The sequence below is a fragment of the Callithrix jacchus genome, chromosome 1 (assembly GCF_049354715.1).
Source record: "Callithrix jacchus isolate 240 chromosome 1, calJac240_pri, whole genome shotgun sequence".
NCBI lineage: Eukaryota > Metazoa > Chordata > Mammalia > Primates > Cebidae > Callithrix > Callithrix jacchus.
This window is the reverse complement of record NC_133502.1, coordinates 178,781,505-178,794,670: the sequence shown is the minus strand read 5'-3', so window position 1 is coordinate 178,794,670 and position 13,166 is coordinate 178,781,505. Positions and strand designations below refer to the sequence as shown.

At 53.9% G+C, this 13,166-nt stretch overlaps 1 protein-coding gene across 2 annotated transcripts in view; it reads right to left on the bottom strand.

Moving 5' to 3' along the window:
- Positions 1-13,166, bottom strand: part of NCS1 (neuronal calcium sensor 1) — a 66,221-nt gene that overhangs the window by 28,986 nt on the left and 24,069 nt on the right. Inside the window, exons 1-2 of one of the 2 annotated variants that reach the window (XM_035260386.3) lie at positions 9,033-9,237; positions 8,648-8,672 (exon numbers count right to left, since the gene is read on the bottom strand). In XM_035260386.3, coding sequence (XP_035116277.1) covers positions 8,648-8,672; positions 9,033-9,042 — 35 coding nt within the window. In that variant the 5' untranslated portion in view covers positions 9,043-9,237. Of the gene's footprint in view, positions 1-8,647; positions 8,673-9,032; positions 9,238-13,166 lie in introns of those variants that run through there. The other variant, XM_035260372.3, reaches the window with a different exon arrangement.

Sequence of the window (13,166 nt, the reverse complement as noted above, 5' to 3'; positions counted from 1 at the left end):
CAGCAGCAGCCTCAGCAAATCATTCTCCCATTATCTCTTCAAACAACTCCCTCCAGTGGCACACCCCTCCCAGCATTCCCTGGAGACCTGGAAGAGGGTCCCAGACAGCCACGAGATGACTCCTCTTCCGTTCTCTTCCCCACCCCCCATAGCCTCTGGTTTTATGGTTTCCCAGAGCAAGAAAGCAAGAAGCTGGCAGGTCTGAGCCCCAATATTCGGGACCACGGAGGCAGAGCGAGCTGGACCCAGACTCCACACACACACACACACACACACACACACACACACACACAGCTGCATGACCTGGGCCAGGGTCTCCAAGCTTCTGAGCCTCAGTTTCTTCATCTGTAAAATGGGGCTGGTCCTCGGATTCTCGACCCAGCACCATTATCAGCACAGTGCCTGCCTGCAGGAAAGCCCTGAGTGTGTCACTGAGAGGCCGTCTCCATACTCACTCTGCATGGGGCAGCCCAGAATCAGCAGCTGGCCCTGTGGATGTGATATAGCATCCCTCCGGCTTCCACCCACTACTTTTGCTATCATATTGCTGGGATGTTTGGTTATTATAAAAGTAATAAAAGCCATTGCAGAGCCGGTGGTGGTTGCTCACGCCTGTAATCCCAGAACTTTGGGAGGCCGAGGTGGACAGATTTCTTGAGGTCAGGAGTTCAAGACCAGCCTGGCCAACATGGTAAAACCCTATCTCTACTACAAATACAAAAAAAAAAAAAAAAAAATTAGCTGGGCATGGTGGTGCACACCTGTAATCCCAGGTACTTAGGAGGTTGAGGCAGAATAATTGCTTGAATCCAGGAGGCAGAGGTTGCAGTGACCCGAGATCACACCACTGCACTCCAGCCTGAGCGACAGAGCAAGACTGTCTCAAAAAAAAAAAAGTTGCCTGTAATCCCAGCACTTTGGGAGGCCAAGGCGGGTGGATCACAAGGTCAAGAGATCTAGACCATCCTGGTCAACATGATGAAACCCCGTCTCTACTAAAAATACAAAAAACAAAAAATTAGCTGGGCGTGGTGGCACGTGCCTGTAATCCCAGCTACTCAGGAGGCCGAGGCAGGAGAATTGCCTGAACCCAGGAGGTGGAGGTTGCGGTGAGCCGAGATCACACCATTGCACTCCAGCCTGGGTAACAAGGGTGAAACTCCGTCTCAAAAAAAAAAAGTTGCAGAAAATTTGGAAAATAGGACACATAATCCACCAGAGGACCCCCACACCTCACACCCACGCGCAGGCTCAGCCTGCAGCCATCCCATCTTTCTTCTCTGCCTACATTTTCCCATCACAGACTGCCGCCCGATGACGGTGTGTTACCCTGCTATCTCCACTCAGGATGACATCCTCATCACTTTCCAGGTGATTACAGAGCTCACAATCACCTCTCTGGGCCTGGGACGTGCCACCTCTTAAGCAGCCCTCATTGTGGTTCCTGATCTCCTATGATGGTGAATTGGACTCAAGGAACAGGAATGAAGATAATCAAGAGAACGAGGGATGGGGGCATGGGAGGCGCCGGGCTCCTGCAGACCCTGAAGCTGGCAGTGGACACCGATGCTGCTCTGCCTCCAGCTTCCTCCCTCTGCCAAACATGGGCAACTGCATCAGCAGCTCAGAACTGGGAGCTGGCGCCATGGGATGCTCAGTTCGGAGCCTGGTGCAGGGTGAGTATGCCCAGCCGGCCTGGCCCGGGCCTCCCATTGCTGTGCCCTGGCCTGTGCTCTCCTGGGGGACTGGGAGCCTTGGGGACTTGGGACCCGACCAGCACTGGAGCGTGAGTTCTAGTCCAGGCTCTACTTCTACTGATTTTGTGGCCCAGAACAAATCACAGAATCACTTTAGACCCTGTATGTCAGCTGCTAAATGTCAGCACAAACCCAGATGACCCTGGACTGTGCAGGGCAGACGGACCTCCTCTCTGAGCAGCTGACTGTGGGGGGCAGAGGTGTGGCTACTGAGACCGAACCAGCCATGCCAAAACTGGAGGCGGCAGGAACAGCAAAGGGAACAGAAGGGACGGAGGCTCTGAGGCAGGATGAGCTCTGCATGGGTGAGGGACAGCAAGTGTGGCAATGCACAGTGCCCCAGGGGAAACAGTGAAGTCAGAGAGCTCAGGGAGCCCTGTGGGCCAGGCAAGGCACTAAGGCTTTATGCTAAGTGCAGTGGGAAGTCACAAAGGGCTGGTTCCATTTTCCAGAGCTCTAGCAGAGGCTGTGTGGAGCCAGCACAGCAGAGCCAGCATACGCAGGCAGCAGCCCAGCAAGGCTGAGGCGGTGGCACCACTGCAAACCAGGGGGCTCAGACCGCTGTGTGCAAGGGCAGGGATGAGATGCAGGATCTGCTGTCTGGGGAAGGTAGGCTGGCCAGGCAGAGGAGCTGGACATGAGCAAGGGAAGGAGAGGGCTCATAATGAGTGTGTGGAGGAGAGGGGAGTTCCATGTGTGTGATGAAGAGACACGGGAGGCATCAAAGCCGCTTCCGCAGCTGAAACTGCCCCGGCGCTTCTCAGGCAGGAGAGGAAAACTACATCCACCGGGGCCCACTGCTTCCTGAATGTCCCTCCCTCCCGCTGCCGCTCCCACCCAGGATGGCTGGGCCCTCCACTGCCCTCCCTGACAGCCTGGGCTCAGGAATCCCGAGTTTTCCCAAGAGAGGAGCAGGCATGGGCAGAGTCATTGGCTGTCGGGCATCTGAGAGTTGTTGAGAACAAGAACAGGGCCAGGCACGGTGACTGACACCTATAATCCCAGCACTTTGGGAGGCTGAGGCAGGCGGATCCCCTCAGGCCAGGAGTTCGAGACCAGCCTGGCCAACATGATGAAACCCCATCTGTACTAAAAATACAAAAATTAGCTGGGCATAGTGGTGCGTGCCTGTAATCTGAACTACTCAGGAGGCTGAGGCAAGAGAATCACTGGAATCCAGGAGGCAGAGATTGCAATGAGCTGAGATTGTGCCACTGCACTCCAGCCTGGGCAACAGAGCAAGACTCTATCTCAAAAAAGAAGAGGAAAAAAAGAACAAGCAGGGGCCATGGTGAGAAAACGCCCTCTGAAAATGGGCCAGGGTGTTTGGGATGCAGATGCTTATCTCATTTGCCTTCTGTGCAAAGAACAGAGGGGACAGTGGGCCCGGCAGATCTAGCCTGTGAGTAGGCAGGTTTGTGTTTCAGTCCCGGGTTAACCAATGAGGCTTAGGACAATCAAGGAATAGCAAAGTGGTTTATTTTGTGTGGTAACAGCAGTTCCGCTGGCTCCCAGAGCACAGAGCAACATACTCTGTGATCCGTTATTGATGTCTGCCATGCGCACAGGAGGGCAGAGTGTCACTGTCTAACCGTCCCTGGTCTAGCGTTGCCTGGAGGGGATGGGACCATTCCAGAATACATCAGTGAGGTGGGTGGAGGGCTGACCCAGGAGAGCCACAGGAAGGATTGGTTCAGCTGTCTCCCAGCCTTGAAGGTACTGCCAAAGCGAACACGGGATATTTACTTGAGACAGAGAGAACTTTTCTCAAAATGCCACCTATTTTCTTTTCTTTTTTTTTTTTGAGACAGGGTGTCACTCTGTCACTCAAGCTGGACTACAGTGGCCCGATCATGGCTCACTGCAGCCTTGACCTCTGGGGCCCAAGAGATCTTCCCACCTCAGCCAAGTAGCTAGGACCACAGGCATGTGCCAGCATGCCCAGCATTTTTTTCTTATTTCGTAGAGACAAGGTCACCTTATGTGCCCAAGCTGGTTTCAAACTCCTGGGCTCAAGTGAGCTTCCTGCCTTGGCCTCCCAAAGTGGTGGGATTACACGTGTGGGCAACCATGCCTGGCCTTTTTTTTTTTTTTTTTAAGAGACAAGGTCTCACTCTATTGCCTGAGGTGGAGCAATCATAGCTCACGGCAGCCTCAACCACCTGGGCTCAAGCCAATCTCCCACCTCGGTCTCCTGAGTAGCTGGGACTACAGGTGCATGCCTAAAGCAGGCTGATTTTTTCTTTATAAGCTCTTTAGGGGAAGTGCCCCCACAGTGAGGAGTGAGGACAGGGTGTCACACAATCAAGAGTGCCAGTTTTGCTGCGGGGGCCTCCACACCGTCCCCTCAGGCCAGCTTCCTTGGCTCCCTGCCACTCCTCAAACTTGCCAGGCCCCACTCCCAGCCCTGGTCCTTGCTGTTTTCTATGCCTGGCTGGATAAGATCCAGGTTCCACCAGAGTCCTTATTGCCTAGGTTGCAGCTCAAATGTCAGCCGCACCTGACCTCTGCATCCTCACGACACCCCCACGCCTTCTCGTTCAAATCTGCGTTTCCCCATGACATATTTCTCAGCCCGCAGTGACTCCACTTTGTATTCATGTGTATGTCGGGGCCTGGGGTTTTGTCCAGTTCGCAGTGTGTTCCAGGGTGGGACAGCACACTCTACTGATGCTTGATGAGCAATCAAAGTCACTCACTCCCCAGGCCTCAGTTTCCTCACCCGCCTAATGCGGAGAAGTCCTCAATCTCAGGGCTGCTCGGCGGTTTGCACTGATGACATCAGGACTGTGATTACTAAGGTTTTGATGCCAGCAGAGAGCAGGTTTCTGAGGCTCTGTTCCAAATGTCTTATGTGAATTGGCACATTTATTCTTCACACTACTCCTAGAACGTTTCACTATTATCACCCTCCCTTTCCAGAGGGGGAAACTGAGGTCCTAAGAAGTCTAGTCGTTTGCCTAAGGTCACTCAGCCAGGAAGTGGGCAATTCAGGATTGGAGCCCAGAGCTGGGCTCTGTGGCTCGCACCTGTGGTCTCAGCTACTCAGGAGGCTGAGGCAGGAGGATTCCTTGAGGCCAGAAGCTCAACACCAGCTCGGGCAATATAGTAAGGCCCCATCTCTACAAAAAATTTTTTTAAATAATTAGCCAGCCATGGTGGTAAATGCCTGTAGTCCCAGCTCTTCAGGAGGCTGAGTCAAGAGGATCCCTGGAGCCCAGGAGGTCGAGGCTGCAGTGAGCTTTGATAGCACCAGCACACTCCAGCCTGGGCGACAAGGCAACACCCTGTCTCTGAAAAAATAATATTAATAATAATTTAAGTATATGTCATCTCACCACTTTGGGAGGCTGAGCAGAGCAGATCACTTGGAGTTCGAGGCCAGCCTCACCAACATGGTAAAACCCCGTCTCTACTAAAAAAACACAAAAGTATTAGCCGGGCATAGTGGCGGGTGCCTGTAATCCCAGCAACTTGGGAGGCTGAGGTGGGAGATTCACTTGAACCTGGGAGGCAGAGGTTGTAGTGAGCTGGGATTGCACCACGACACTCCAGCCTGAGCGACAGAGTGACACTCTGTCTTGAAAAACTATTTTTTTAATTTTAATTAAAAAATTAAAGGATTCAAGTTCAGCCTGCCCGGTTCTGAAGCCCATGATCCCAACCACTCTGTCACCTGTGGCTCCAGAAGGCCCAGGTGTGGGGAGGGGGGACACCAGTAGGGGGCGCTCAGGCAGGTCTCAGTGTCTCCATCCACCATATGCCAAGATGCCATGATGGGGTTGTCTGTTCTGGGTCATTGTGAGAAGGAAATGAACAAGACTGTGCCTGGGAGCCTGCCTGGCTGACAGCAGTGCTTGGAAAGTGTCCCCATCTCTCAGAGATACACCTTGTCCTGTTTCCTGCCCTGGATGAGGCCCAACCAGACAGGTCCCAGTGTCCCCTCCTCAGCTCCCAGTCCCCTGAGACCCCAGGGGAGATGCCTTGATCATGAGCAGCCACAATCAGGGCCAGGGCAATGGGAAAGGGGGACAACTGCTCACATCTGTCCCTTACCGGCCACCCAGTAACTCTAACCACTGCCCTCCCCTGCCCTGGACCTCCTTGGGAGATACTGGGCTTTCTCAGTGTCTCAGGAAGACTGCTTGCTGCCTACTCACTCGTCCTGCATTCAAATACTCACAATAGAAGCCGGGCATGGTGGCTTACACCTGTAATCCCAGAACTTTGGGAGGCCAAGGCAAGAGAATCGCTTGAGCCCAGGAGTTTGAAACCAGCCTGACCAACATGGCAAAACCTTGTCCCTACAAAAAAATAGAAAACTTAGCCGGGTGTCTTGGTGGGTGTCTGTAGTCCCAGCTACTTGGGAGGCTGAGGCAGGAGGACCACTTGAGCCTAGGAGGTTGAGGCTGCAAGTGAGCTGAGATGGCAATACTGCACTGCAGCCTGGGCAACAGATCAGAGAGACTCTATCTCAAGAAAAAAAAAATGTATACACACACACACACACACACACACACACTTACCCTGCAGGCAAGAGCTCAGCTTCTGGAGTCTGGATGCCTATGGTTCATCTCAGCCCTGCCACCTCCCAACTGACCTTCTCTGAGTCTCAGTTTCCTCATCTGCCATGTGGAATTATGAGCTCTGTCAACCCTCAGTACTGTTTTCAGAAGTCAATTGCAGGCCAGGTGCAGTCGCTCACTCCTGTAATCCCAGCACTTTGGGAGGCTGAGGCGGGCAGATCACTTGAGGTCAGGAGTTCAAGACCAGCCTGGCTAACATGGTGAAACCCCGTCTCTACTAAAAACACAAGTTACCCGGGCCTGGTGGCACACACCGGTAATCCCAGCTACTCTCGAGGCTAAGGCAGGAGAATCACTTAAATCCGGGAGGTGGAAGTTGTGGCAAGCCGAGATCAAGCCACTGCCATCCAGCCTGAGTGACAGAGCAAGAGACTCTGACTCAAAACAAAACAGAAAGAGGCAGCCGGGCGCAGTGGCTCACACCTGTAATCCCAGCACTTTGGAAGGCCAAGGCAGGCGGATCACGAGGTCAAGAGATCAAGACCATCCTGGCCAACATGGCGAAACCGCGTCTCTACTAAAATACAAAAATTAGCCTGGTGTGGTGGCACGCATCTGTAGTCCCAGCTACTTGGGAGGCTGAGACAGGAGAATTGCTTGAACCCAGGAGGTGGAGCTTGCAGTGAGCCGAGATCACACCACTATACTCCAGCCTGGCACCTGGAGACAAAGCAAGACTCTGTCTCAAAAAAAAAAAAAAAACAGAAAAGAAAGAAAAAAAGCAGAAGAAATCAATGGCAGCATGAATTTGAAGCACCAGGGACGATACCGTTGGGTGCCGACCACCCACCATGGCCAGGCCCTGGAGACACAGCCACGGACAAGGCCAAGCTGGCCAGCCTTCAGAGCCCTTGCGAGAGGCAGAGAGGGATGCGATGCTTATCTGCTGCCCGGTATGTCATCGGCTGTCACAGGGAGGTGCAGGGTCGTGGGAGGTCAGAGGAGGCCCCAAGCCAGACAGGGGCTTGAGGGGTTTCAGTGGGGGAGGGGTGGAGGAGGGGCAAGGAGGTAACAGCCCAGCAGGCAGGGAGAGCGGCCTGGGCAAAAATCAGGAAGCCCCGAGACAAAGGTCAGTTCTAGCAACCAGCAGCAGTTCAGGCTGACCAGAGGGCAAAGGCCAAAGGACAGAGGACGCCATCCTGCGGGGTCAGCAGGGCCAGACTGAACCAGGCCTCGTAAGCACATAACCACGCCAAGGGTGAGGACTTCGCCCTGAGGTCCAGAGACGGTTTTAGCAGATGTCTGGCATGGTCGGGTTTTGTTCGACAAAGACCCCTATGGCTGGCATGTGCAAAGGTGGGGAGAACATGTATGGATGGGGCATCTACGGAGGCTTCATGGAGGAGGCAACTTGAGCTGAGCCTTGGGAGGGGCAGGGTTCAGATGGTGCAGGAAGGAAGGTGGGCATTCCAGGAAAGGAGAATCACAGGCTGAAGACCTAGAAGGAGGGCATTTCTGAGGCACTCACACAGGGAAAAGTGGAAAGTGAGTGTGGAAGCTGGGCCCAGGTTAGGGCACCGCTCAGCAAGGGCTCAGCAGAGCCAGGCGGGCCAGCAGAGCCCATCTGCAGCCTGGACTTGAGGCAGGTAGGTATAGAAGGTGGCCCTGGAGACTCCTGGGGGTGCCTGGAAGGTCTCCAAGCTCATGTCCCTACGCACTGCCCCTGCAGCTCAGTCACCTTACAGGGCGAGCCTCCCGTCTACTCCACGTTCCACAGTGACGGACAGCCACCCTCCTCCCGCCGCCCAGCCCAGGCGCCGCTCATCCGCTCATCCGTTACAGGCCCCACCGATCCCTCACTGCCACTTTTCCATTTGCTCCATGATGTATGGCCTCGGAATCCTTCTTATCACGGCCCTCCAGGCAGCTACGACAGATCAATTAGAGCTGGCATCCAAGAGCAATCCCATTTGCCATCCCTGCTCCAAGAGAATCGATTGTTTTATAGAAGGAGCGATGGAGCCCCAGTGAGGGGAAAGGACCTCTCAAGGTCACAGAAGGACTGTCTTATCCAAACCCTTCTCTTTGGTGAGCAGGGCTTGGAATCAACCCTTCAGGGCTTGTTGGTCCTTAAAGATGCTACTGAAACAAAGACCACCAGCAAACACTCAACGCCACCACAGCCCAGTGCCACCGCAACCCCGTCAGTCCTACAAGGCCAAGGGAACTGAACAAAGCCTGCCCAGACCCCATGCTCAGGGGCCCCTCCACGTGCCCCAGTCCTGGGCAGCTGACTGCTGTCCCCATCAGCACAAAGCCGACACCCCCATCCTCCACACGGTGTGAGAAAAAGCAGCTACTCACCACTGCTGGACCTCCTTCTCAGTAACTGCAAGAGAAAACAGAAAAGCAGGCTTTTAGCTCAGGGACAGTGTCCAGGAGGTGCACAGACATTCACTGGGGGCCTCCCTTCCAGCCCTCCCCTCCTCAAGTGCCATGTCCAGGGCATCGGCCTGCTCTGGGCAAGAAAATGCTCCCTTAAGCAGTTCCAGTCAGGGGCTCTGCACCCGCCACCCAGGCAGGGGATACTGGCCCCATCCCTTCCTGGCACCCACGTGCTGCCCACCACCGCTGCTGCTGCTGGGAAAAGCCCCAACAACACCCCGTGACACTTGAGGGTTGGCTTTTCCCCACAGTCCTGGGAGTGGGCAGGCAGGTTGTCGCTCCCAGACCAACGTCCAAGACATACTCTTTCCCATCTCTCAATCCCTGGGGACACGATGTCAGGGAAGGCCCCGGCTTCCCCAGGCACTCAACTGCCCGCCTGTGTTGCAGGGAGCTGTAAAGGGGCAGCTCTCAGCAGAAGAATGGACCACCCGCCCCATCGGCCCGTCCCCGCAGCCCCTCTCCGTGGTCAGTCCGGGCTCCTTCGCTGGCAAGACATGAACAGAGCCATGAACCAAAAGTTGGAAGAGGCCACAAAAAGCAGCTGAGCCTCAAGCCACACCCACATTCTCACTCTACTGAGCCATGAAACAAACAAAATGTCTTTTCTGAAAAGTACAGAATCGTTTCAAGTTGGAACCAAATAAATGTTCTCTCTAAGGTAAGCGAATAAGAACATCAAGCCACCACCAAGGCCACCTTCGCTCCCTGCCAGCATGAGCACAGGACGGCTCCTCCTGCACTCCCTGCCTCAGGCACCTCATCCAAAAAGTACGCATCATAGTACCAGCCCCTGCCACACAGAGCCATTGGGGGGACACAGTCATAAAGGCATGAAGCTACTGGATCCCCGGGGATGCCATATACCTGGAAAGGCCAGGCCTGGCATCAAAGAATGTAATTTTCCAAGAGAAAGTTTTGGCAAAGGGTTTGGAGTAGGGCCCTCAAATGTGCTCAATACTGGCTTGTGGAATGAAGGAAGGAAGGAAGGAATGAACGAACAAACGAACAGACTGGAAAGGGGTATCAGTACAGGTCAGATGAGTAAAGGAACTGGAATCTATTCCCAGGGAAGTGGGAAGGAAGCCCAAAAAGGTTTCTGTGAATTGTTTCTGCCTGACCAGACTTGAGGAAGCCGCTTTTCAAAAACAGCAACTGCCAAATACCAAGAGTCCACCGTAAGCACAAATCTGCGCCCAGGGCGGCCTCTGTGCTTTGGCGCAGCCGCTCTTAGGACTGCATGGAGGGAGGACGGCACAACTCTGCCCTGGCTCCAAATGTGGAAACTGAGGAACGAAGAGATCAGGAAGTGGCAAGGCAAGGGTCTGACCCTCAGGTCTGCGGCTCAGAATCCTGCGGCCGGATTCCTGGGCAGACTAGAAGCCTCCACCCCCAGGCTGGTTAGCACTCTCCCCCCACAAGCCCAAATGGGAGCCAGAGACCTGTCTGCAAGCAGGCCTCAGATAAAAAGAGAGGAGACAGGCCGGGCGCGGTGGCTCACGCCTGTAATCCCAGCACTTTGGGAGGCCGAGGCGGGTGGATCATGAGGTCAAGAGATCAAGACCATCCTGGTCAACATAGTGAAACCCCGTCTCTACTAAAAATACAAAAAGTTAGCTGGGTGTGGTGGCACAACTGCACTCCAGCCTGGCGACAGACTATAGTTCCAGCTACTCAGGAGGCTGAGGCAGGAGAATGGCTTCAACCTGGGAGGCGAAGGTTGCAGTGAGCCAAGTTTGCACCACTGCACTCCAGCCTGGGAGCAAGACTCCATCTCAAAAAGAGACAGAGAGAGAGAGAGAGAGAGAGAGAGAGAGAGGAGGCAACAGTGGGAGACACCGGTTACCCAGAAACACCGGGCCTGGAGTCAAAGAAAGCAATTTTCTGAGATAAAGTTTTGGCAAACAGTATGGGGCAGGAAGGGGTTCAGGGTTTGGCATGGGTGGAGAAGAAAGGTATCCTTGGTCTGATCCTGCCTGGCTGCCTGGGCCTGCCCCCATGATGGCAGTCGGGGCTATGGGGCAGATGCGGAAAGCCCAAACCTGGAGACACAGGCGATGCATCATGGTACCAGCAGGAGTTCAGGGCCACAGGTGCTAAAGTCAGACCAGACTGCCTGGGTTCAAATGCAGACCCACAGGGCACTGTGCATCCTTGGGCAAACTGCTTCCCCTGTCTGAGCCTCAATTTTCTCATCTGTGAAATGGGATTGTTGGGAAAACTGAAGTGCTTGCCGCCCCTCAGCTTCACAAAAACCCCACAGGGAGTTTTCCCACTGAGGAATTGAGGTTCCGACGGGTCCGCTTATTTGTCTGGGATCACCTGAGGTCCCTTTGCCAGGAAGCAGCAGAGCCAGGACTTCGCCCCCAGAGATCAGGACGGGTACATCCCCTTGAGTCTGCATGACCTTGTATGACCTTGGCAAGGAATTGCAGCATTCAACATAAACAGCAGGAGCTGGGGGGCATGGCCACTGCTGACTTTAGGCAGGAATCATAGTGCCAGAGAAGGGCTTCCCTGGACCGCCAGCTCAGAAGGCCCACTCTGCCTTGACCCCCCGCCCCCCCATGCCTCCCAGCAGCACTCCCCCAGGGCTCTGCCTCAGCCTCCAAGTCCTTCCTCAACCCCACTACACCCCCAGTAGGACAGTAGGGGAGACTCCATGACTAGGGTTCTCCCCATTAGAAAGGCTCCCTACAGAGCCCTGGGTGATCAACAGGGGGCCAAGCCCCAGGGAACTGGAGTTAGGGTAGGGGAGATAAGCTCGGCCCATGCTTTAAGCAGTGAATTGACCTTTAGGAAGCAGTCGATGCCGGCAGGTATCCCCCGGCACCCAGCCAGGGGCCAGCAATCCTAACTGCTTCACTGCCTGGGACCTTGAAGGGTCTTTTTTTTTTTTCTGGAGACAAAGTCTCCCTCTGTCACCCAGGCTGGAGTGCAGTGGTGCCATCTCGGCTCACTGCAACCTCCACCTTCCAGGTTCAAGTGATCCTCACTTGGGTCTCAGCCTCCCAAGCAACCGGAACTACAGGCACGAACCATCACGCCCAGCTACTTTTTATATTTTTCGTAGAGACGGGGGGTTTCACATGTCGGCCAGACTGGTCTCAAACTTCTGACCTCAAGTGATCCACCTGCCTCAGACTCCCAAAGTGCTGGGATTACAGGTGTGAGCCAGTGAGCCGGGCCTTGGAAGGTCTTGAAGACAATAGGCAGAGGAATATCTCTGGGGTCCTGGCCACCTGCCTCCAGTCCTCCCGCCAGCCAGGGAGCTCTAGCATGGGTCAGGCTGTCCTTCGTCCAAATTCCAGCCCCCTGCTGAGCAGCTACCACCCCAAACTGGAGAGGAAGCTGAGCTGGAGGGAGGTGACTGAAGGAACGTGCCCATGGTTTCAGCCTCAGCTGGGTTTGCCCATCACCAAGGCCTGTGTTCTCAACCAGTCTATCTGGGCTTCCAGAAGCTCAACTCTTCCTAGATCACCTTCGAGAACCTTCTCTGTCCAGTTGTCCAGTGATTCACTCAGGATTTTTCTTGAAATCATCTCAATTTGCTTTTACTTACCTGCCTAATCAAGCTTCAGCCTAAGCAAAAATATCCTTAAGTTACCAGTGACTCTGCTGGTGGTATCTTTTCTAATACACAATAAAAAATACAACAAATAGGCTGGGCTCAGTAGCCTGTAATCCTAGTTCTTTGGGAGGCCGAAGCAGGCAGATCATGAGGTCAGGAGTTCAAGACCAGCCTGGCCGACATGGTGAAACCCCATCTCTACTAAAAACACAAAAGTGACGAGTGCCTATAGTCCCAGCTACTCAGAAGGTTGAGGTGAAAGAATCGCTTGAATCCGGGAGGTGGGGGTTGCAGTGAACCGAGATCACACCACTGCACTCCAGCCTGCTGACAGAGTAAGACTCCATCTCAAAAAAAAAAAAAAATTAAATAAAAAACCACCATCCTTAATCAAACCTGCCCCGCCTTCAGCCATGAAACAACCCAGCATCATGCACCCGTTAACCAATGCAGTGGAAGGATGCATTATCCATGGAGGTCTCCTGCCAAAAATATTTAATCCAAGTCTAACCACGAGGATTAATCACAAATCCCAGGCTGCAGGACATTCTACAAGACAATTGACCAGGACACTTCAAGTCGGGGCCAGGAAAGGCGAAGCAAGTCAGAGGATTGTTGCAGAAAATAGTCTAAACACGAGAAAACCAAATGTAACTCCAGATGCCTGGATCGGGCCCAGATCAGGAGAGAAAAACAGCTATCATGGCTATCACTAGGCCAGCTGGGAAGCCGCACTGTGGACTGGCAATTAGGTGCTGCCATAGGGATGAGGTGAGGTGGTAACAGCACTGAGGCTAATGTCCTTTTTCTTTCTTTCTTTTTTTAAGGAGTCTTGCTCTGTTGCCCAGGCTGGAGTGCAATGGCTGA